This window comes from Dendrobates tinctorius, unplaced genomic scaffold (assembly GCF_039654945.1).
Source record: "Dendrobates tinctorius isolate UK_male_01 unplaced genomic scaffold, ASM3965494v1 ptg000084l, whole genome shotgun sequence".
Lineage (NCBI taxonomy): Eukaryota > Metazoa > Chordata > Amphibia > Anura > Dendrobatidae > Dendrobates > Dendrobates tinctorius.
In genome coordinates this window covers 48170855-48195494 of record NW_027361752.1, presented here as the reverse complement: position 1 = coordinate 48195494, position 24640 = coordinate 48170855, and the positions used below count along the sequence as shown (strand labels likewise).

The window sequence follows — 24640 nt, the reverse complement described above, 5'->3', positions numbered from 1 at the left end:
GGGTCAGTTCTCCAAGATGTTTGGAACAAAAACAAGTGATAAGTACCGGGAAGAAATGATGCCTTGATGTTGTGTAGAAGGCAAGGGGCGGTCACCAAATATTTCCCTTTTGACCATTTCCTTTGCATTTTGTTAATTGAATAAAATAAACTATTGATATTTTTGGTTTTGTAAATATTCTTACCTTGCATCATTATTTCCAGGCCTTTCGTGTGTGTATATATATATATATATATATATATATATATATATATATACACACAGTGTATATACAGTATGTGTGTGTGTGTATACATACACATATGCATTTCGATTTTGTACTGATATGTTGTTTTTTTTAATTATATAAAAAACACTATTATTATTATTATTATTATTATTATTAATATTATGAATGATACAACGCAGTAAAATTTTTCTTAATTTATTCCATTCAATATAAATCAATTGCAACATTTTTAATTTTTATAACATCTACAAAGAAAAAAAAGAAAAAACATAAAAACATATTTACATTATGTGCAAACTAATTACAATAAAACTATAGGAGTGCAGAGGACATGAGTTATAATGCAGGTGAATCAATTTAGCACCACTTCCATATGCAAGCAACGTTTAAGGCCACGTTCACACGGTCAGTATTTGGAAGCCAAAGTCAGGAGTGGGATAATCAGAGGAAGAGTATAATGGAAGCCCGTCACCACTTCTGTATTTATCACCCACTCCTGGTTTTGTCTTACAAATACGGATGTAAAATACTGATCGAATACTGACAGTGTGAACATGACCTTAAATTCTTTTTTAACTTTGGCTACGTTTGCAGCCAGGATTATCTCTCCTCCATCATTGGCGGCATCTGATCTTCACAGAGTGATTGGGCCGCCAGACATTGCTTTGAGAGGTCTTGGATTAACTACTGAAACTAAAATGTTCCCACCACCAAACAATGGTGCAACATTTCCGCAAAGTCTCCTGCAGCCGATGTTTGCAGTCGACATCACTGACCACTAAATGCCTTTTTATTGCTTTTCTATATAATTTTTATTTTTCATATCACTAGCTATAATTAAAAATAAAGTATTTTGCAATTTTCACGCTGGCCACAAAACTTAATATTAGACTCCTACTTCCTGTTTTTCACATGATTATTAACAGCAATGAAGTGACTCAGACCCTATTTGCTTGTATAGAAGTATTATCTGAGCATGCTCTAATCTAGGGAAAATTCATTGTACCAGAGGATGAGGAGGTGAGCTGTGACATAACCTGTTGTGAATGGTGGAGGTGGATCCTGTGTTATCTACTGTATATAGAGGTGTTATCAGTCATTGTACAGGAGGAGGAGGTGAGCTGTGACATTACTGTGAATGGTAGATCCTATTTTAGCTACTGTATATAGAGGCGTTAGCAGTCATTATACAGGAGGAGAAGGTGAGCTGTGACATCACCTATTGTGAATGATGGATCCTGTGTTATCCACTGTATATAGAAGTGTTATCAGTCATTGTACAGGAGGAGGAGGTGAGCTGTGACTTCACCTATTGTGAATGGTGGATCCTGTGTTATCCACTGTATATAGAGGTGTTATCAGTCATTGTACAGAAGAAGGGGGTGAGCTGTGACATCACCTATTGTGAATGATGGATCCTGTGTTATCCACTGTATATAGAGGTGTTATCAGACATTGTACAGGAGGAGGAGGTGAGTTGTGATATCACATATTGTGAATGGTGGATCCTGGGTTATCCACTGAATATAGAGGTGTTATCAGTCACTGTACAAGAGGAGAGCTGTGATATCACCTATTGTGAATGCTGGATCCTGTTTTATCCACTGTATATAGAGGTGTTATCAGACATTGTACAGAAGGAGAAGGTGAGCTGTGACATCACCTATTGTGAATAGTGGATCCTGTGTTATCCACTGTATATAGAGGTGTTATCAGTCATTGTACAGGAGGAGGTAAGCTGTGACATCACCAATTGTGAATGGTGGATCCTGTGTTATCCACTGTATATAGAGGTGTTATCAGTCATTGTACAGGAGGAGGTAAGCTGTGACATCACCTATTGTGAATAGTGGATCCTGTGTTATCCACTGTATATAGAGGTGTTATCAGTCATTGTACAGGAGGAGGTAAGCTGTGACATCACCTATTGTGAATAGTGGATCCTGTGTTATCCACTGTATATAGAGGTGTTATCAGTCATTGTACAGGAGGAGGTGAGCTGTGACATCACCTATTGTGAATGGTGGATCCTGTGTTATCTACTGTATATAGAGGTGTTATCAGTCATTGTACAGGAGGAGGTAAGCTGTGACATCACCAATTGTGAATGGTGGATCCTGTGTTATCCACTGTATATAGAGGTGTTATCAGTCATTGTACAGGAGGAGGTAAGCTGTGACATCACCTATTGTGAATAGTGGATCCTGTGTTATCCACTGTATATAGAGGTGTTATCAGTCATTGTACAGGAGGAGGTAAGCTGTGACATCACCTATTGTGAATAGTGGATCCTGTGTTATCCACTGTATATAGAGGTGTTATCAGTCATTGTACAGGAGGAGGTAAGCTGTGACATCACCTATTGTGAATAGTGGATCCTGTGTTATCCACTGTATATAGAGGTGTTATCAGTCATTGTACAGGAGGAGGTAAGCTGTGACATCACCTATTGTGAATAGTGGATCCTGTGTTATCCACTGTATATAGAGGTGTTATCAGTCATTGTACAGGAGGAGGTGAGCTGTGACATCACCTATTGTGAATAGTGGATCCTGTGTTATCTACTGTATATAGAGGTGTTATCAGTCATTGAAATCCTATCTGTGATGACAATGAGAGAACAGAAAAGTCGTCTATAATGTACATGAAGTTAATCTATTATAAGCCCTCGTGGAGAGTGTGTAAAGATTGCAAGATTTCTTAGTTTCTTTTGTTATGTTTCTTTTTCTTTTTTAAATATAGAAAGTGATATGCAAAAAGTGAAGAAAAAAAAACGTATAAAAAACAGATTTTCTGATGGCACAGTCTCTTTTCATGTTCTTGCTTTTAGGGTTCTTGAAACTAGACCATTCTGCAGCAACTGAGCGAAGAAGGAGGACAAATAGATCTAGATTTTGTCAAATTATCCATTCTTCCATCAGCCCATGAGAGATTTTCCATTAACCATCTCTTGCCACAGTAGATGTTCACCACCCCAATCATCCTTCACCCCATGAGAGATGTCCCTCTCTGAGACTTCAGTGCAGACTTCATGGGGTCTTAACCAATCCTAAAACAGAAGGTGACCACATGCCTATGGCTGGTACCAGGCGATGTAAGGCAGAATCAGACGTCACAAGGCGTCCGCTGTCCGCTTGATCCACCTTTAGTCTATAAATGAAGACATTTCTACTGCTTGATGCTCGGTTTAGTTCCCGAGGAATATCCAGAGTCGTCTTCCACCATGCTTCCTGGAATATCCTCATGATTGTGATGATAGTTATAATAGTCCATCTCATCATCTTCTTCCTCAGACTCAGAATCATCGTTGTAGAAATGGATGGTGGCCTGAACCGGGAAACTGGCGAGAACTTTTTTCCCCATGTGTTGTAAATACTCCTCCGTCTTGGATTTTGGCATGTAAAGCCTTCGAAACAGAAAGAGATGAGAGTCAGATACAATTACCAAACATTGAATATTTAAACAGTAACTAAACTTTTATATATATATTTTTTTATATTTTTTTCCATAAGGCAAGAAAGTTTACAAATCACTTTATTAAGAGATTTGTCTTCAACAAGCGCATGTAAGTGACTTCCAATCCTCGGCTTCTCCCCTGTCTATTTTCTTGCCTTCAGCTGCATTGATATCAGAATGTACTCCTTTGAAGCACAGATGATGGCAGTGATGGGTCAGCTCAGCTCCTGTGTAGCTAACTCTTGGGATCAGCTGCTGTAGATTATATCACACTCAGTTCTGTCACTGCCATCATCTGTACTCCAAAGGAGTACCTTCTAACATGCAAATAAACTGGGGTAAAGCGTGTATATGAAAGTCACATGCAAATTTTATTTTTAAAGAAAAGACAAATCCCTTAATAAAGTGGTTTACTAAATTTTATAACTTTCTATGTTAAGCAAAATTATAAACAAAAATAAAATAAAATAAAGTTTAGTTTAGGATTATAGATGATGTGAGCTAGGATGAAGGAACTTCCTAAATCCTACAAAGGTATTTTATTTTTTACATCCATGTAATTATAATAGTAAAATATTATCTATTTGTAGGACAACCCCCTTTTAAGAATGATCTAAACTTTTAGGAACTCTAAATTTGGGGAAAAAAATCCAGTTTGCCTACAATGGCAACAGTGTATACAGTTTTAATATTGAGGTCAATGTATAATCCGTATGCAGTGAGCTCCTGAGCTCCCCCTAATGGTAGCTGCAGGCATTAATAATTGATATTTTTTAGAAAATGAACATTATGGACAGATAAAGTGATACATTAATCAGCAAAGCAATGGTTTAAATTCAATTTATGAATCCGACTGTCATGTAATCATTACATATATAGAAAGTCACACTTACCTAACGGGGTGTTGAAATCCCAGAGCTCCCTTCTTTCCATCAATGTCATTATCACTATCTGACCGGCTACCCTGACAATGAAAAACAAAGAAATTATCGAAATGTATTGTCTGAAGGAACTAAAAAAATGGCTTCACCCTGAACTTGTCCCCACAGGACGTCACATTGTCTCTATGTCTCTGGACCCGTGAACAATTTACCTAACAAAATTTTCATGCAGAGAAATATTTTGCGACACGTCTGATTCTTTCTAGCTGGTAAACTATGGATGCAGTAAATCCTCCGGTGTGGTGTAATAGTGTCAGGTACCGTAGATCACAGCCGGCCCCGTGTGACCGGAGGCAGAGACGGTAATCCTATTGTCTGTGCGGTAAGAATCCTCCTCATCTCTTCAGACTCAGGATGTGGCAAACACGAAAGTCTGCAAAAGCCACATTCACTGGGACAAGAGAGCGGAAATGATCTGGGCCGGGATCACATGCACATCCAATGCAAAGGAAAAGTGCAAATTCTGGCAAAATATCAGTTCATTTTTTTCCAATTTTGCTAAAATAAATCAGAAAATATTAAGATTTGAGAGTCCTCAGTGGTTGATATATTTTAATGGCTAATTGAAAAGGTAACAAATATCAGCAGGTCGCTTCATCTGGCATAGAATAACACAAAATCTGAAGAGTCACATATTTATACACAACAGGACACAGGAATAATGCAATAGATGAGACAAGTCACGTGACACATAACTATTATTATGGGAGAGGGATAAACAGTTGAGGCCATAAATATTGGAACAGTTCATAGATAAGGAGTGTGAAAGTTTTATTGTCCTCTGATTGAGGTCTGGCCCATGGACCGTGTTGTACCGCCAATGGCGACAGGCCAGGCAACTGCTATGGGGGTAGTGAGCTTGGGGAGGCCCAGTGCCAGCATCCGCACCGGCCCACCCTCCGTCCATCATCGTGAGCAATGATGATGGAGGAGAGAGCTTCAGATAAAGCTTCCTTCTCCATCACTCTTCCTCAGAGTCTGACAACACAGCACAGAGGGCGCGATGACGTCAGTCACATATTTATACACAACAGGACACAGGAATAATGCAATAGATGAGACAAGTCACGTGACACATAACTATCATTATGGGAGAGGGATAAACAGTTGAGACTATAAATATTGGAACAGTTCATAGATAAGGAGTGTGAAAGTTTTATTGTCCTGTGATTGAGGTCTGGCCCATGGACAGTGTTGTACCGCCAATGGCAGCAGGCCAAGCGACTGCTATGGGGGTAGTGAGCTTGGGGGGGCCCAGTGCCAGCGTTCGCACCGACCCACCCTCCGTCCATCATCGTGAGCAATGATGATGGAGGAGAGAGCTTCAGATAACGTTTCCTTTTCCATCACTCTTCCTCAGAGTCTGACAACATAGCACAGAGGGCGCGATGACGTCAGTACAGCGAGCCCGCTGTACTGAGATGTGCAGCTTAATGTTTGTTGGGTTTTTTTAATCAGTGACTGACGGTCATAATAGAGTATGGAAGACCATTATATTCTATGAATGACCATGGGGAGTGCATTATATTCTATGAAGGACTATGAGGAGAGAATTATATTCTATGGAGGACCATGGGGAGTGCATCATATTCTATGGATGACCATGGGTAGTGCATTATATTCTATGGAAGACAATGGGGAGTGCATCATATTCTATGGATAACCGTGAGAAGTGCAATATATTCTATGGAGGTCCATGGGGAATGCATTATATTCTATGGAAAACCATGTAGAGTGCATTATATTCTATGGAGGTCTCACAATGTGACTGTAGGTAAACAGGGAAAGAGACCCTCCACTATACCTAGGGCTGGGACCCTAACTATCTCTGCTCCCAAAGGTACCTCTAAAGGTTAGGAGGTTTGGGATACCAGCCTTACTGTTCTCCTGTTATATCCTAAGCTGTCCCCTACCCCTACTCCTGGGACAGAAATGCTAGTGTATGAACACCTAAGACAAACAGGGATAAAACTTTGACTGGCAAGGAAGAGAAGGTCTGGCCAGATTTTATAGCCAGAAGAAATGACCAGATCAGGAACAGCTGTGAGATGGAGCTGCAAGTTTCTAACCAGCATAGTAAGGGTTGTTAACCTCTTCAGCACCAAAGGAAATGAAATCCATTAAATACGAAACACAAACACACAGGCTAAATGGAAGATCTGCGATTCACAATACGTAATAATCTAACCTCTGATTTCCGAGGAGGACGTGACCGTCTCGTTACAGTACCCACCCTTCTATGAGGGGTCACAGGACCCTCGGGGCCAGGTTTATCCGGATGGGCCAAATGAAAGGGCCGTATCAATCTACCGACTAACCTCAGATGCTGGCATCTACATCCTCTCCTCAGGATCATCCCATTCCAATGTACCAGGTGCTGTACAGAGCGGCGAACCATACAAGAATCAATTATTTTACCTGAAATTCTAAATTGCCATCAACAATAACGGATGGCAGTGGTAAACATGAAGGTTTGGTAAACGTGACAGTTCCACAGGCGCAGCAAATTTTTTGAACAAAGACCATTATGGATATTGAGAGTCAGAGGAAGCTTGCGATGAAAAGCTACATGGTTGATTATGACGACCACCTTATAAAGATCAATAAACCTAGGACCTAGTTTCCAAGAAGGAACTCTCAGTTCAATATTTTTGATGGATAGCCATACTAAATCATTCACCCCCAGGTACGGACATGACAATCATTTCTTATCAGTCATACGTTTCTATTTGTCCCCCCATGATCTTTAAATTATTCTGAACCTCTTCCCACACAGTTGAGAGCGAAGAAGAAAATAGTTCCTCCCCAGGAACCCCCGAAGACTCATCTTTAATGAAGGTATAGGATTGTGGATGGAAGCCATATGCGCAAAAAAATGGTGACTTACCAGTGGACTCACTACGAAGATTGTTGAAAGCAAACTCAGCCGGTGGTAAAAAAAGAAGAACAATCCTCGTGGTTATCTGACACAAAACATCTGAGGTATGTCTCCAAACTTTGGTTTAGGCATTTAGTCTGACCATTAGTTTGAGGATGGAATGCAGACTTAAAGAATATATGCATCCCTACACGAAAACAAAACGCCCCCCAGAATTTAGAGACGAACTGGTCCCCCGATCTAACACCACATAGGAGGGAACTCTGTGTCAAGCTCACACAAACACCTGAGCCAGGGTCATGGTGTAAAGAAGAACAGGTAAAGAAATAAAGTGCGCCATTTTACGAAGGAAGTTCCGTAATGAAATCCATGAAAAATGAGTCCACAGCGTGTCAGGAATGGTTAATGGTAAAAGAGCCCTAGATGGACAAGTATGCGGGGTCTTAGATCGTGCACAGACACTACATGAGGACACAAAGCCAACTACATCCTTACGCAACCTTGGCCACCAAAAACCACAAGAAAGGAGGTCCAAGGTCGCCTTACTATCTGGGAGAAGAACCAGAGGCAAGTTATGATGTGCCTCCAAAATTTTAAGACGCAGATTTAGAAGTACAAACAATTTCCCTGACGGAACAGCAGGGGCACCTCCCTGAGCTTTCAATAAATCAACCTCAAGTTCAGAACACACTGCTAAGACGACCACCCCTTCCTGTAAAATAGGGACAGCATTATCAGTTCTCCTAGTTGGAGATCAAACCATTGTATCTACCTTAAATGGAATCAATAAAAATGTCAGCTAGGTGCACAAAAAATAAGCCCTCACCTTGCCCCGGACCCCGAACATTTGAGACGCTATGGGTCTTGGAAAATGGCGCCATTTTTTGGTGTGCAAACTTTTGATTTTTTTTTTTTGCCACTTAAATGAAAAAGAACTTAGACATGTTTGGTATCTATGAACTCGCAATGACCTGGAGAATCATATGGGAAGGACAGTTTTAGCAGTTAATGAACATGGTAAAAAAAAACTATTGCAGAATTGCACTTTTTTTTTGCAATTTCACCGCACTTGGAATTTTAGTTGTTACGGCCACCACCGCCGCGCGCCCTGCTCCGGTCTCCACCGCGCACTCTGCCGCTTGCCTCCATACTCACCTGTCGGCTCCGCAGCATTCCTCCTCCCAGCGCCGGCGGCAGCGTCCTCCTCTGGCCGGTCCGCGGCCTGTGACGTTAATGCGACTCCTGCGCATGCGTCCTAGGCCGCGGCCGGCTCTCCCTGGCTGACTCACTATTCCGGCGGTGCCCTGACCGGCTAGCACCGCCGGACCAATGGGAGCGGGCCCCTGCCTATATCAGGCCGCCCTCCCTTAGTGGAGGCGCCTGATCGTTAATGTTCCATTAGCACCCTGGGCCCTCTTGCGTTAACCTCTCTGCCTTGTGCTCCCTTCAGGGTCCGTTCCTGTTGTCCGTGCTCCAGCCTCCGTTCCTGTTGTCCGTGCTCCAGCCTCCGTTCCTGTTGTCCGTGCTCCAGCCTCCGTTCCTGTTGTCCGTGCTCCAGCCTCCGTTCCTGTTGTCCGTGCTCCAGCCTCCGTTCCTGTAGTCCGTGCTCCAGCCTTCCTTCTGTGGTCCGTACTCCAGTCTCAGTCCCGCTGCCCGTGGTTCGTTCCAGCCGTCCTACTCCAGTTCGCCTACCCGGGCCTAGCTCCCCAGCACGCTCCGAGCCGCCCCTCTTGGTTCCGGCTACCGCGGCATGCGAATCCCCGGACCTGCTCCTAACGGTCCCTGTATAGGGGTCGGGTCCACCTGGTTGCTCGTCCGGGGCCCCTCGGTACCGCGGTCCAGAGGGTCCACTCTGGGACTTCCACCTTGCCTAGCGTGAAGGTAACAGTACGATCAGGCCGTGGACCCCGCCGATACCTCCGCTCCCGCTCAAAAGGAGTTGCTTTTCCTACGGGAGAACCAAGGGCGGATCATGTCCATAATGAAATCTATGGAGTCACGTCTGTCAGCTCTCCAGGCCGCCGATCCAGGGAATGCTGCCCAGCTGGCCAGTCTCCAGCAAGAGTTGGGTCAGCAGCGGGATGCTCAGTCCCATATCTTGTCGTACATGGCTTCCGTGGATAATCGTTTGGTGGCCCTCCAGTCCGCCGCTGCGGCCGTTGTCGCACCTCCTAGTCCTGCGCCGTTTCCTTCTCCCCGCCTAGCCAAACCCCCCGATTCAGTGGGGATTCCAAGCAGTGTCGAGGGTTCTTGAACCAATGTAGCCTGCACTTCGAGCTCCTGCCTCATCAGTACCCCTCCGATAGGGCCAAGGTGGCCTTTGTCATGTCCCATCTGGAGGGAGAGGCCCTGTCTTGGGTCAATCCTCTTTGGGAGAGGGATGATCCCGTAGTGTTAAATATCCAGCTCTTCTTGGACACCTTTCAGAGGGTATTTGATGAGCCAGGCCGGGTAGCTTCCCTTACCGAGTCCCTTTTCAACCTGCACTAGGGCACCCTGACGGTCGGTCAGTATGCCATCCGGTTCCGCACAATGTCGTCGGAATTGGGGTGGAATAATGCGGCTTTGGTGGGAGCCTTCTGGCGGGGCCTGTCGGACAGGATAAAGGACGAACTGGCGGGTTGGGATACTCCCTCCACTCTCGAGGACCTCATCTCCCTGGCTACCCGCATAGACCTCCGTTTTCAGGAACGTGCACGGGAGTCTGCTAGGGATAGGAGATCCCCCAGGCCAGCTCCGCCTTCTGATCGGTCCTTTACGCCACGACCAGCGAGTTCCGCTCACGCCCCTCTTCCCGAGCCCATGCAGGTAGACCGGGTACGGTTAGCTGAGACACGTCAGAGAGAGAGACGGGCGCAAGGTTTATGTCTCTATTGAGGAGGAGCCTCGCATTTTATCCGTTCTTGCCCTGTGAGGACGGGAAACTCCTCCGCCTAGGCCAGGTAAGAGAGGCCTCCCTAGATGAATACGATTCCTCTCAACCACTTACGTTATCTGTTCTTTTGCTTTCAGGGGAGAGGCGTGGGTCCGAGGTGGCCTACGTGGATTCGGGCTTGGCAGGCAACTTCATCCGGCGTGATGTGGTGGATAAATACCGGATTCCCTTGGTGGCCCTGAAGAATGCTTGTTGGATTGCCTCCGTGGATGGCAGACCACTACGGGAACCCATTTCCATGGTCACAGAAGAGGTTGTCTTGCAAGTCGGTGCTCTCCATCGGGAGTGTGGCCTTCTACGTGTTACCCGATTTGTCTCACGCCATTTTGCTTGGTCTTCCATGGCTCCGGACTCATCAGCCGGTCCTCGACTGGTCGTCTGGGGAGGTGTTGCGCTGGGGTGATCGGTGTCTAGGTCGGTGTCTGAACTCTATTCGTCCTGTCGTCTCTGCACGCCCCCCTTCGAGACTCTAGGGGCTTCCGGCGGCCTATTGGTCCTATGCCGACGTCTTCGACAAGAAGGAGGCAGAGGTCCTTCCACCGCACCGCCCTTTCGATTACCCAATCGAATTAATCTCCGGTTCCACTCCTCCCAGGGGTAGGATCTACCCGCTGTCTCCTGCAGAGACTACAGCTATGTCCGAATACGTCCAGGAGAACCTTGCCAAAGGTTTCATTCGGAAGTCTTCCTCTCCGGCAGGAGCCGTTTTTTTCTTCGTCAAGAAGAAGGACGGTTCGCTGAGTCCATGCATCGACTATAGGGGCCTCAACAACATCACTGTCAAGAATCGGTACCCTCTTCCTCTCATCCCGGAGCTGTTTGACCGCCTCAGAGGGGCAAGGATCTTCTCCAAGCTGGACCTCAGAGGAGCTTACAACCTTATCCGTATCCGGGCCGGTGATGAATGGAAGACCGCCTTCAACACCCGGGACGGTCATTACGAGTACCTGGTGATGCCCTTTGGTCTATGCAATGCTCCGGCTGTGTTTCAGGAGTTTGTTAACGAGATTTTCCGAGACCTCTTGTACTCCAGTGTCGTGGTATACTTGGATGACATCCTTGTCTTCTCCTCGGATCTTCCGTCTCATAGGAGGACTGTCCATCTGGTTCTGCAGCGTCTCCGGGAGAATCGTTTGTATGCCAAGATGGAGAAATGCCTGTTTGAACAGACCTCACTACCGTTTCTGGGTTATATCGTCTCCGACGCCGGGTTGCAGATGGATCCCGAGAAACTGTCTGCCATTCTCAAATGGCCCCGTCCCATCGGCACAAAGGCTATCCAGCGATTCCTCGGATTCGCCAACTATTACAGACAGTTTATCCCGCACTTCTCCTCACTCTCCAGGCCGATCTCTGCCCTTACCCGTAAGGGGGTCAGTTCTAACTTCTGGCCATCGGAGGCTGAGGAGGCCTTCCACTCGCTAAAACAAGCTTTCTCTACGGCTCCAGTGTTGTCCCGTCCGGAGAGCAACAAACCCTTCGTGTTGGAAGTGGATGCATCCTCAACAGGATGTCCCAGAAAACCCCCTCTGGTCGCCTACGTCCCTGCGGGTTCTTTTCCAAGGCCTTCTCCGCTTCGGAGTGCAATTACTCGATTGGCGACTGGGAGCTCTTAGCCATCAAGTTGGCCCTGCAGGAGTGGCGCCATCTTCTGGAGGGCGCCGTCCACCCGTTTATTATTTACTCGGACCACAAGAACCTGGCTTACCTGCAGTCCGCCCAGCGACTTAACCCTCGACAGGCCAGGTGGTCCCTGTTTTTCGCTCGTTTCGACTTTGAGCTCCATTTCCGTCCCGGAGACAAAAACACCAAGGCCGATGCCCTGTCTCGAGTTTTCCAACCATCCGAGGCTAGGGAGGAACCATCTCACATCATCGAGCCTACGAAGATAATCACTGTGGCTCCGTTGAATTTGCTTTCTCCACCGCCAGGCAAGACGTTTGTGCCAGAGAGTCTCAAGGGTAAAGTCCTACAGTGGGGACATTCCTCCAAATTGGCTGGTCATGCCGGAATACAGAAGACCCTTGCTCTCGTATCCCGGTACTATTGGTGGCCGACCCTCCACCGAGACGTAGCAGACTTTGTTGCCGCCTGTTCCTCCTGTGCCAGAAATAAAGTCCCACGTCGGTCTCCGTTTGGTCGGCTGCTCCCTTTACTGGTGCCTACATCTCCTTGGGAGAGCATCGCCATGGACTTTATCACCGACTTGCCCCGCTCCTCCAGCTGCACGGTGATCCTAGTGGTCGTGGACCGCTTTTCCAAGATGGCGCATTTTATTCCTCTGACCGGCCTTCCCTCTGCGCCCGAATTGGCCAAAGTCTTCGTCCATCACATTTTTAAGCTTCACGGCCTACCCCGTCGTATTGTGTCGGATCGTGGAGTTCAGTTTTACGTCTAAATTTTGGAGAGCGCTATGCCGGCTTCTGGACATTTCCCTGGACTTCTCTTCAGCCTACCATCCACAGACCAATGGGCAAGTGGAGCGAACTAACCAGACGCTGATCGCGTTCCTTCGTCACTTCTCCAACGTTCACCAAGATGACTGGGTGGACCTACTTCCCTGGGCAGAGTTCGCTTACAACAATCATGCCGGCGAGGCCACTACTAAGTCTCCGTTCTTCGTGGTATTTGGCAAACATCCCAGCATGCCTCTCCCTGTAATCCCGGTTTCCGAGGTACCCGCAGCCAACGTCTTGTCCCAAGAATTTTCGGAGGTCTGGTCCGAGACCAACTCTGCCCTCAGAAGGGCCAGTGAATGGATGAAGAGACACGCAGACAAGAAGAGGTTGGATCCTCCACCATTTCGCATCGGAGATAAAGTCTGGCTCTCTTCCAGGTATATCCGGCTGAAATTACCTTCTTACAAGCTGGGTCCCCGGTACATTGGTCCTTTTGAGATTCTGAAACGTGTCAACGAAGTCGCCTACAAGCTGAGGTTGCCTGCTTCGCTCCGTATCCCGAACACCTTCCACGTCTCTCTCCTGAAACCTGTAGTGCTGAATCAGTTTCAACCCTCTCCTTGTCCTGTTCCCCGGCCGGTGGGTGCTGACGACACCTTCGAGGTAAGGGACATTCTCGCCATGAAGAGGGTTAGAGGTAGAACCTTTTTTCTTGTTGACTGGAGAGGGTTTGGTCCTGAGGAGAGATCCTGGGAACCCCGGGAGAACATTAATGCTCCCCACATTCTTAGGAGATTTTTTGCCAATCGCAGTAAAGGGCGACTTAAGGGGGGGTACTGTTACGGCCACCACCGCCGCGCGCCCTGCTCCGGTCTCCACCGCGCACTCTGCCGCTTGCCTCCATACTCACCTGTCGGCTCCGCAGCATTCCTCCTCCCAGCGCCGGCGGCAGCGTCCTCCTCTGGCCGGTCCGCGGCCTGTGACGTCAATGCGACTCCTGCGCATGCGTCCTAGGCCGCGGCCGGCTCTCCCTGGCTGACTCACTAATCCGGCGGTGCCCTGACCGGCTAGCACCGCCGGACCAATGGGAGCGGGCCCCTGCCTATATCAGGCCGCCCTTAGTGGAGGCGCCTGATCGTTAATGTTCCATTAGCACCCTGGGCCCTCTTGCGTTAACCTCTCTGCCTTGTGCTCCCTTCAGCCTCCGTTCCTGTTGTCCGTGCTCCAGCCTCCGTTCCTGTTGTCCGTGCTCCAGCCTCCGTTCCTGTTGTCCGTGCTCCAGCCTCCGTTCCTGTTGTCCGTGCTCCAGCCTCCGTTCCTGTAGTCTGTGCTCCAGCCTTCCTTCTGTGGTCCGTACTCCAGTCTCAGTCCCGCTGCCCGTGGTTCGTTCCAGCCGTCCTACTCCAGTTCGCCTACCCGGGCCTAGCTCCCCAGCACGCTCCGAGCCGCCCCTCTTGGTTCCGGCTACCGCAGCATCCGAATCCCCGGACCTGCTCCTAACGGTCCCTGTATAGGGGTCGGGTCCACCTGGTTACTCGTCCGGGGCCCCTCGGTACCGCGGTCCAAAGGGTCCACTCTGGGACTTCCACCTTGCCTAGCGTGAAGGTAACATTAGTCCATTTTCCAGTACACAATATGATAAAACCAATGGTGTCAGTCAAAAGTACAACTCGTCTTGCAAAAATCAAACCCTCTTCAATGGATGCCACTTACCAGGGGACGACTGTTGAAACAATTCAGCGCTGACCCCCACCTCAGGAGCATCAACCTCGACAATAAATGCTTAAGAAACATCAGGTTGGATGAGTACCGGCACAGTGGAAAAACACCTCTTCAAAGAAGAAAAGGCCTGCCAAGTGCAGTCAGACCACCTTGAGAAGTCTGTACCTTTCCTAGTCATGTCAGTGAGGGGTTTGACAATAGACGAGAAGTTTGAGATAAGTTTCCGATAATAGTTAGCGAACCCAAAAAGTGTAATGTGTTCAGATTTTCTGGGAGGCTCCATTCCAGAACCACTCAGATCTTATCAGATCAGGATCCATGCGGAAACCTGCAACTTACAATAGGAAACCTAAGAACTGAACCTCCTGTACCGCAAATACACAATTCTCTAACTTAGCATACAGTTTATTATCCTGTAGAACCTGTAACACCTACGTGACATGTACCTAATGAGACTTGAGATCGGGCAAGTAGATCAAAATGTTGTTGAGACGCGCTACTACAAATGTACCCATGAGGTGAAGGAAGATGTCATTAACGAAATGTTGGAACACAGTGGGAGCATTAGTCAAACCAAAAGGCATGACAGGATTTTGATAATGCCCTTGTGGGGTGTTAAAAGCTGTCTTCCACTCATCGCCCTCCTTAAAGGGAACCTGTCACCTCCTTTTTCAGCTATGAGCCACTGCCTTTCGGGGCTTATCTACAGCATTCTAGAATGCTGTAGATAAGCCCCCGATCTAACCTGAAAGAGAAGAAAAACAAGTTTTATTATACTCACCCGGGGGCGGTCCGGTCCGATGGGCTCATAGCTGAAAAAGGAGGTGACAGGTTCCCTTTAATCACAATCAGATTATAGGGTCTCTTGAGATCCAACTTGGAGATCCATTTTGCCCAAATAATCTGATTTAACAAATCAGGAATTAGTGGGTGGGGATATGGGTCCCGGATAGTAATCCAATTTAACACACAAACATCTAAACAGGAAGGCAAGCCCCCATCTTTCTTCTTAATGAAGAAGAATCCTGCAGCTACAGGTGAATATGAGGGTTTAATATGTCACTTGGCAAGACTCTCAGAGATATAGTCTTTCACGGCCTGTCTCTCGGGACCTGACAGATTGTATAATCTGGTTTTGGGAAACTTTGCACCCAGAAGCAAGTTCACAGGACAATCACACACAGCATGCGCAGGCAGTTCTTGACACCCCTTCTCAGAGAACACGCCCTCAAAATCAGACAGAAATGATGGAATGTTTTTTTGTGCAGACACTAGAGATAACAGTACCTATGCAATTATTCTTGCAAAAATCACCCCACTTAATTATCTCTCTGGCCTGCGTGCTTTGAAAGAATTATGCATTCCTCGGCCAGTCGGATATTACGTAGTTTAGATTCGGCAAGGAAAACCCGGTCTGGGTCCTCATAAACGAGGTCAAGAGCCGCAAAAAATCCATCCACCAGCTGGAGTGACAATGAATCAGATGGGAGTGAGCAGGCCCAGGATTGAGGGTCTCCTTGAAGGATTCCCCACCCTCTGCACCTCACTCCCAGATGACTGCGGACGAACCCTGAAATAAAGCTTACAAGCTTCCCAGAATGCGACAAATTAATCCCGACCCCCAGAAAATCTATCCGGGAGCCTCACTTTAGGTTCTAGTTCAGCTGTTAGTTGAGAAGAAATCTTAGACTGTAGGTCTGCGAGCTCAAAAGACAGATCCTGCAGCTGTCTTGCAAAGTTAGCGACGGGATCTATGTCAAGATCCAAAAATGTGGGGCCAGTGAAAATGTCACGCTGTGACTACATAAATAGGGAGAGGGACCCTGCACTGTCCTAAGGGCTGGGACCCCAACTATTCCTGTGCCCAAACGTACCTCTAAAGGTGAGGAGGTTTGGGCCACCAGCCTTATGGTTCTCCTGTTATACCCTAAGCTGTCCCCTCCCCCAGGAGGCCTTGGACAGAGATGCTAGTGTATAAACATGTAAAGCAAACAGGGATAACAAAAAGAAACTTACATACAAAACACTGACCAAAGGTAGAGAGGTATAGAGGGAAGGGTAGAAATGTACACATCAAATGTGAATAGGACAATGAGGAAAGCATACACCCAAAAGCAGTATGCAACAATCTCCAGCAGCAAAAACAAACTCCAACTCAGCACAGCGAATTCAAAGAGCTAGGAAGTAAAACTTTCACTGGCAAGAAAGAGAAAGTCTGACCAGATTTTATAGGGAGAGGAAATAACCAGGTCAGGGACATCTGCAAGATGGAGCTGCAAGATTCTAACCAGCATAGAAAGGGTTGTTAGCCTCTTCAGCCCCAAATGAAACAAAATCCTTTGAATATGAAACACAAACACACAGGCTAAATGGCACAATACGTAATGATCTTTTAACCCCAGATCTCCGAGAAGGACGTGACCCACTTGTGACAGGAGGACCATGGGGAGGGCATTACATTCTACGGAAAACCATGAGGAGTGCATTATATTCTATGGAGGAACATGGGGAGAGCACTGTATTCCATGGAGGACCATGAGGAGCGCATTATATTCTACAGAGGATGTTGTCGCCAAGCAATGTGGGACATTCTGAGACGTTGCGCCCTATGGAGGACCATGGAGAGTGCATTATATTCTATGGGGGACTATGGGGAGTGAATTGTATTCTATGGAAGACAATGGGGAGAGCATTATATTCTATAGACGACCATGGAGAGTGCATTAATTTATAAAGAGGACCATGGGGAGAGCATTATATTATATGGAGGACCATGGGGAGAGCATTATATTATATGGAGGACCATGGGGAGGGCATCATGCTATATGTATTACCATGAGGAATGCATTATACTATAAGGAGGACTATGGGGAGTGCATTCAACTATATGGAGGACTATGAGGTGTGCAGAATACTATATGGAGGACTACATGGAGTGAGTTCCTCTCTCCTCCTGTACCAGTCGTGACTTGTATTGATTAAGATTATTGTACTTGTTTTTTATTATGTATACCCCTCCTCACATGTAAAGCACCATGGAATAAATGGCGCTATAATAATAAATAATAATAATAATTTAACTATATGGAGGACTATGGGGAGTGCATTATAATATACGGAGGACTATATGGGGCCCATTATACCATACAAAAGGCTATGTGGGAGCCATTATAATATTTGGAGGGCTATGTGGAGGGCATTATACTGTATGCAAGCAATTATACAGTGTGGGGTTCATCAAGGCTGTGTGTGGGCCATTATATTGTATGGAGGGCTAGTGCGGCCATTATACAGTGTGTAGATGTGTGGGGTCATTATACTGTACGTAGGCTTATTGTACTGCATTGAGGGCTGTGTGGGGGTCACAGTTGGGGGATCATACTGTGCTGGGGTCAATATACTTTGGCTTGGGAGTTGAGGTGGGGTACAGTAGGGTCATTATACTGTGCATGTGGGGGCTAATGTGGATGAATTCATCTGGGGTGTATACTACTGTGTTTGGGGGGGCACTTTTTTTGGCATCATACTTTATGGGGGCAATGAAAGAGAAATCTAGGACTTCAACAGTTGTGAGATATGCTCTTCTGTGACCTGGACATATATATATATTTTTTGTGGGGGACCAATTAGAACATCTGGTATTAGGCACCATGATTTATATGTACGCCCCGTCCATGCATGTGATGGATGTGATGGTCTGAGGAGCATATTCCTTAACTGATGTAGAGAGACATACATCCATGCGACACGTTCATTCCTGCTCTGAATGTCACAGGTAAGCTTGTATCTCAGACTCTTCTGGCTCTCTAGGATGTGAAGTTACATTTCAATACCAGCAACTTCATGTCCATGATGCTGTGATCAGGGATACAAAAATGTTAGGACTCTAAAATAAATCAGTAAATTCTGAAGTTTATGAAGATATTTATGATCTAGATATTGAGAAAAAGATAGATAGAAAGATACCTACACCAATCACCTGGATCCCAAGCACAGGCCACAAAAAGTAATTGCCAAAGACTAACACCAAGATACCGTATATACTCGAGTATAAGCCAAGATTTTCAGCCCATTTTTTAAGGCAGAAAGTGCCCCTCTCGGCTTATACTCGAGTCATATACCGGGGGTCGGCGGGGGAGGGAGAGTGCGGGTGTCAGAGATCATACTCACTCCCTCCTGGCATGGTCTCTGCAGCCCCTTTTCTCCCATGGTCTCGGCGCCCCAGCTCTTCCTGCATTCAGCGGTCACGTGGTACCACTCATTAAAGTCGTGAATATGTGCATATTCATGACTTTAATGAGCAGTACCACGTGACCGCTGAAACCTGGAAGAGCTGCGGCGCCACGACCATGGGAGAAGAGGGGCTGCAGAGACCACGCCAGGAGGGGGTGAGTATGACTGGGGGGAGCCATATTAACCTGTCCCCGTTCCACCACTGCGCGCCGCTCTGTCCTCCGCGTCCTCTGACTGTGACGTTCAGGTCAGAGGGCACGATGACGTAGTCAGTGCGTGCCCTCTGCTGAACGTTACTGCAGAGGACCCTGGAGACAGAGCGGCACGTGGCGGTGGAATGGGGACAGGTGAATATCGCAGGTGCAAGGGCCTGAGCCAGCGGCGACACTGGCACCTGGCCCACATAGCGCGCAGGTGTCCCCACCTGCTCAGGACACCGGCACCTGGCCCCCAGCGACGAGAGGTGAGCATGTCATTTTTTTTCTTTTAATTGCAGCAGCAGCCGCAATATATGGGCCATATTTATCTATGGAGCATCTTCTTGGGCCACCATTAACCCTTGTGCAGCATTTTATGGGGGGTATTTATCTATGGAGCATCTTTTTGGACCACCGTTAACCCTTGTGCAGCACCACCCCGGCTTATATTCGAGTCAATAAGTTTTCCCAGTTTTTTGTGTCAAAATTAGGGGCCTCGGCTTATACTGGGTCGGCTTATACTCGAGCATATACGGTAAATCAAACTTTTCTGGCAAGGTCTAAAAACATTTTTATTTGAATGTAATTTTAAAACATTTAATCATATATAACTATGAGAAATAAGATTCTCTGGTCTGATGAGACAAAGATAGAACTTTTTGATGATAATTCTAAGCGGTATGTGTGGAGAAAACCAGGCACTGCTCATCACCTGCCTAATACAATCCCAACAGTGAAACATGGTGGTGGCAGCATCATGCTATGGGGGTGTTTTTCAGCTGCAGGGGCAGGACGACTGGTTGCAATTGAAGGAAACTCTTCCAGAGTGCTCTGGACCTCAGACTTGTCCGAAGGTTCACCTTCCATCAAGACAATGACCCTAAGCACACAGCTAAAATAACAAAGGAGTGGCTTTGGAACAACTCTGTGACCATTCTTGACTGGCCCAGCCAGAGCCCTGACCCAAACCCAATTGAGCATCTCTAGAGAGACCTGAAAATAGCTGTCCACCAACGTTCACCATCCAACCTGACGGAACTGGAGAGGATCTGCAAGGAAGAATGGCAGAGGATCCCCAAATCCAGGGGTGAAAAACTTGTTGCATCATTCCCAAGAAGACTCATGGCTGTAGAAGCTCAAAAGGTTCTTCAGCTTAATACTGAGCAGGGGGTCTAAGTGCTTGTGACCACGTGATATTTCAGTTTTTCTTTTTTAGTAAATTTGCTGGGGTTTCTGCATTTCTGGATTTTTTCTTTCGGTCGGGATGGGGTGCAGGGTGTACATTGGTGAGAGAGAGATGGGCTTTTTTGGATTTGCCGGGTGGCTGCGGTGGAGCAGGGAGTGGGGGATTTAGAGGGGTCTGAATACTTTCCGCACCTACTGTAGATGCCACTTCATGTAAGCATTTACTCAATCTTTATTAAAGCATACACACACATTTATCCATTCTTATCTTTATATTATGATGACAACAGCTGTCCAGACCTGCAACCCACCACAAGAACCACTCCGGAGTAATCCGTAGTCTGTAGTGTGTATCACATGGGTGTGTGTCATGCGGGTGTGGTGCTCGGGGTTGGTCAAGGGTGATGTGTGCAGACTGTGCCCTGCCATCTGCCACCGTCACACTCTGGCCAGCATGTCCATTTGTCTATTCTCCCCGCAGGTGCGTCACCCAGCTTTCCACACGGACTTTTCTCACCTCTGCTGCTAGCATTCTCTCGGTATAGAACTCTGCTTGCTGTCTATCATCTACTGCCTTGCTATCCTACAACAACTTTAATGGTACGTCACCCAACTTTCCACACAGACTTTTCTTACCTCTGTTGCTAGCATTCACTCTCAACTAACCCCTCCTTTACCCTAATGTTATTTATGAGCTTGTTTACACTGCCTTGATCACATGCATCTGGCTCATTCTTAATTATCTGACCAAGATGAGCACAGACCACTCCTTTCTGCTTCACACCTGAATGCACTTTCTATCAAATATATTTCAGACCCTTAGTCTGCCAAGGCTTCAGACTGCAGTGTGTATCACATAAGTGTATATCATACAAGTGTGATGCTCAGAATTTATCCAGATTTGAACCAGAAGGGAATTGAAGGTAACTGGATAGTCTCTGTAAACAATGTTTCTGTTTGTTTTCACTATGACCCCTATAATCCTTCACTTTCTGCTAACCCCCCCTAATCCCTATAAGTAAGGAACTGTTCATCTCTTCTTCAATCCTCCCCATCCATTTCACCTCCTCCTCAGAACTGTTCTTCTACATACAATCCTCTGTCTCCAAACACGGACAGCCCCCTCATGCCCTCTCCTGCTCCCACCTGCTAACACTTTCTCTGCTCCTCCTCACTGCTGGTGATATTGCTCCAAATCCTGGTCCTCCTCACCACATTCCCACAGTCATTTCTACCTCCCATCCACGCTCTATCACAACTTTCCGCTCTATCACAACTTCCCGTAACCTCTCTAACCTTATACCCATTTGCCCGGTTCCCGCTTTTCCAGTCCCACTAACAGGAGTACTATGGAACGCTCGCTGTCTGCAACAAACTTTCCTACATCCATGATCTTTTCATTACTCACAAACTTCCTCACCATCACCGAAACCTGGCTCACCCCCTCTGACACAGCCTCTCCTGCTGCATTTTTGTATGGTGGATTCCACCTTTCCCACACCCCCTGCCCCAGCAGCAAGCATGGCGGAGGAGTTGGTTTTCTATTGTCAGATGCTCCTTCTCTCCAATCCCACTGCCTCCCTCTGTTACCCTCCCTTCCTTTGATGTGCGCATCTACGCCCCTCCAACCTCCATATGGCTGTCATTTACCGCCCACCAGGGCCAGCCACCACCTTCTTCGACCACTTCACCACCTGGCTACTTCATTTCCTTTCTGCTATATAATACACTAAAGGAGCAGAAAAGTGCAAATAGGGTCTTATCTGGGTTACTGTAAAAGATATATAAGAAAACCACTCACCTGTTGCAGGAGAGATCAGGCATGTAAGGTTAGAAGTCAGCTTCTGCACGTCCAAAGGTCAACCAAGTGACCGCTAATATATCAATTCTTGTGGATCTAATTTATGGACTTCCATGGCATGCTTGACAAAATACAGGATTCCAATTATGGTGAAAGATTAATCATTTATTCCCAACGCGTTTTGAAGTAAGAACTACTTCTTCCTCAGGGGATGACAAAACATGTTTTGTCATCCCCTGAGGAAGTAGTTCTTACTTCGAAACGCGTTGGGAATAAATGATTAATCTTTCACCATAATTGGAATCCTGTATTTTGTCAAGCAGCGCATGGAAGTCCATAAATTAGTTCCACAAGAATTGATTTCCTTTCTGCTGACATCCCCACTATCATCTTGGGCAACTTCAACATCCACATTGACACTTCCCTCTCAGCTGTCACTAAGCTTCTATCTCTCACTTCCTCCTTCAGCCTCAATCAATGGTCCTCTGCAGCTACTCACAAAGATGGCCATACACTGGACCTCATCTTCACCCGCCTCTGCTCCCTATCTAACCTCCCTAACTCATATCTTCCTCTTTCTGACCACAACCTACTTACATTCTCTTCCCTCTCCTCTCGAGGTCCCACCCCACAGACTCGCACACCCTGGCAGAAATCTTAAACACCTCGATCTACACTCACTTTTTGAATCCCTCCTCCCTCTTACAGACATAAATTCCCTACACAATGCGGATGCCACTGCCGCTCTATATAACGCCACAAAAGCTGTAGCTCTGGAATCGGTTGCCTCTCTCACACACCAAAGCTCACAAAATCAACAGACAGCCCTGGCACACCAGACTGACCAAAGAACTGAGACTGGCTTCCAGGGTTGCTGAGTGGAGATGGAAAAGACCACACTGCAAAGAGGACTTCATCGCATTCAAAGAGTCTCTCACTACTTTCAAGGCCACACTCGCTGCAGCAAAACAAACCTACTTCTCATCTCTCATATCCTCCCTGTCTCACAACCCTAAACAGCTATTTAAACACCTTCAATTCTCTCCTCTGTCCCCCAGCACACCCTCCCTCTCCATTTATCTCAGGTGAAGATTTTGCCTCATTTTTCAAGCAGAAGATTGATAACATCAGAGACAGTTTTGGTCGACAACCCCCAGAGCCCTTACTCCTAACTGCCCAGCCTTCCTCCAAAACCAAGTTCTCTACTATTACAGAAGATTGATTCTCCACTGTACTCTCAAGATCACATCTCACCACCTGTGCACTTGACCCGATCCAATCCCACTTCATCCCAAGCCTCACCACAGTCTTCATCCCAACCCTAACCCATCTCTTCAACCTATCACTAACAACTGGTGTTTCCCCCTCAAGCTTTAAACATGCCTCAATCACACCTATCCTCAAAATCCCTCTCTTCACCCATCTTCTGTATCTAGCTATCGCCCTATATCACTTCTCCCCTATGCCTCAAAACTACTGGAACAACACGTCCATCTTGAACTGTCCTCTCACCTCTCTTCTTACTCCCTCTTCGACCGCTTACAATTTGGTTTCCGGCCGCACCACTCCACTAAAACTGCCCTAACTAAGGTCACCATCACCAATGACCTATTAACCGCCAAGGCCAAGCAACACTGCTCTGTCCTCCACCTCCTGGACCTGTACTCTGCCTTTGACACAGTGGACCATTCCCTATTAGTACAGACCCTCTCATCTCTTGGCATCGCAGACTTGGCCCTATCTTGGATCTTGTCATACCTAACAGACCGAACATTCAGCATGTCGGAGTCCCACAAGGTTCAGTCCTAGGGCCCCTGCTCTTCTCCATTTACACCTTCGGCCTCGGACAGCTAATAATAATAATAATAAATTTTATTTTTATAGCGCCGACATATTCCGCAGCACTTTACATTTCAGAGGGGATTTGTACAGACAATAGACATTACAGCATAACAATAATCACATACAGTAGATTATAACAGATACCAAGAGGAATGAGGGCCCTGCTCGCAAGCTTACAGTCTATGAGGAAAGAGGTAGACACGAAAGGTGGGTGGTAGCAGTTGCCCTGATTGTATGGACCAGCCATAATGTTAAGTGTGTGACAGTGCAGACACAGAGGACTAATGGATGCATAAAGAATGTGGGAACATGATGCGGGAAATCTGGTTATGGTAAAACTTTTGGCTGTGCCACACAAGGATAGATTAGGTTAATGTGTTGAGGCGATAGGCCAGTCTGAATAAATGTGTTTTCAGGGCACGCTTAAAATTGTGGGGATTGGGGACTAATCGTATTGACCTGGGAAGTGCCTTCCAAAGAATTGGCGCGGCACGTGTAAAGTCTTGGAGACGGGAGTGGGAGGTTCTGACTATTGAGGATACTAACCTCAGGTCATCAGCAGAACGGAGGGCGCGGGTAGGGTGGTATACTGAAACAAGGGAAGAGATGTAGGGTGGTGCTGAGCCACGGAGAGCTTTGTGGGTGAGGGTAATAAGTTTATACTGAATTCTGGAGTGGATGGGTAGCCAGTGAAATGACTGGCACAAGGTAGAGGCATCGGTGTAACGATTGGTGAGGAATATGATCCTGGCTGCAGCATTCAAGACTGATTGGAGAGGGGAGAGTTTGGTAAGAGGGAGACCGATTAGAAGAGAGTTACAA

At 46.7% G+C, this 24640-nt stretch overlaps 1 protein-coding gene across 1 annotated transcript in view; it reads right to left on the bottom strand.

Moving 5' to 3' along the window:
* Positions 1-442: 442 nt before the first annotated feature.
* Positions 443-24640, bottom strand: part of RIPPLY3 (ripply transcriptional repressor 3) — a 42870-nt gene continuing 18672 nt past the window's right edge. The window contains exons 3-4 of the mRNA XM_073584747.1: positions 4579-4649; positions 443-3635 (exon numbers count right to left, since the gene is read on the bottom strand). Of these exons, the coding sequence (XP_073440848.1) occupies positions 3398-3635; positions 4579-4649 (309 nt within the window). The 3' untranslated portion in view covers positions 443-3397. The remainder of the gene's footprint in view (positions 3636-4578; positions 4650-24640) is intronic.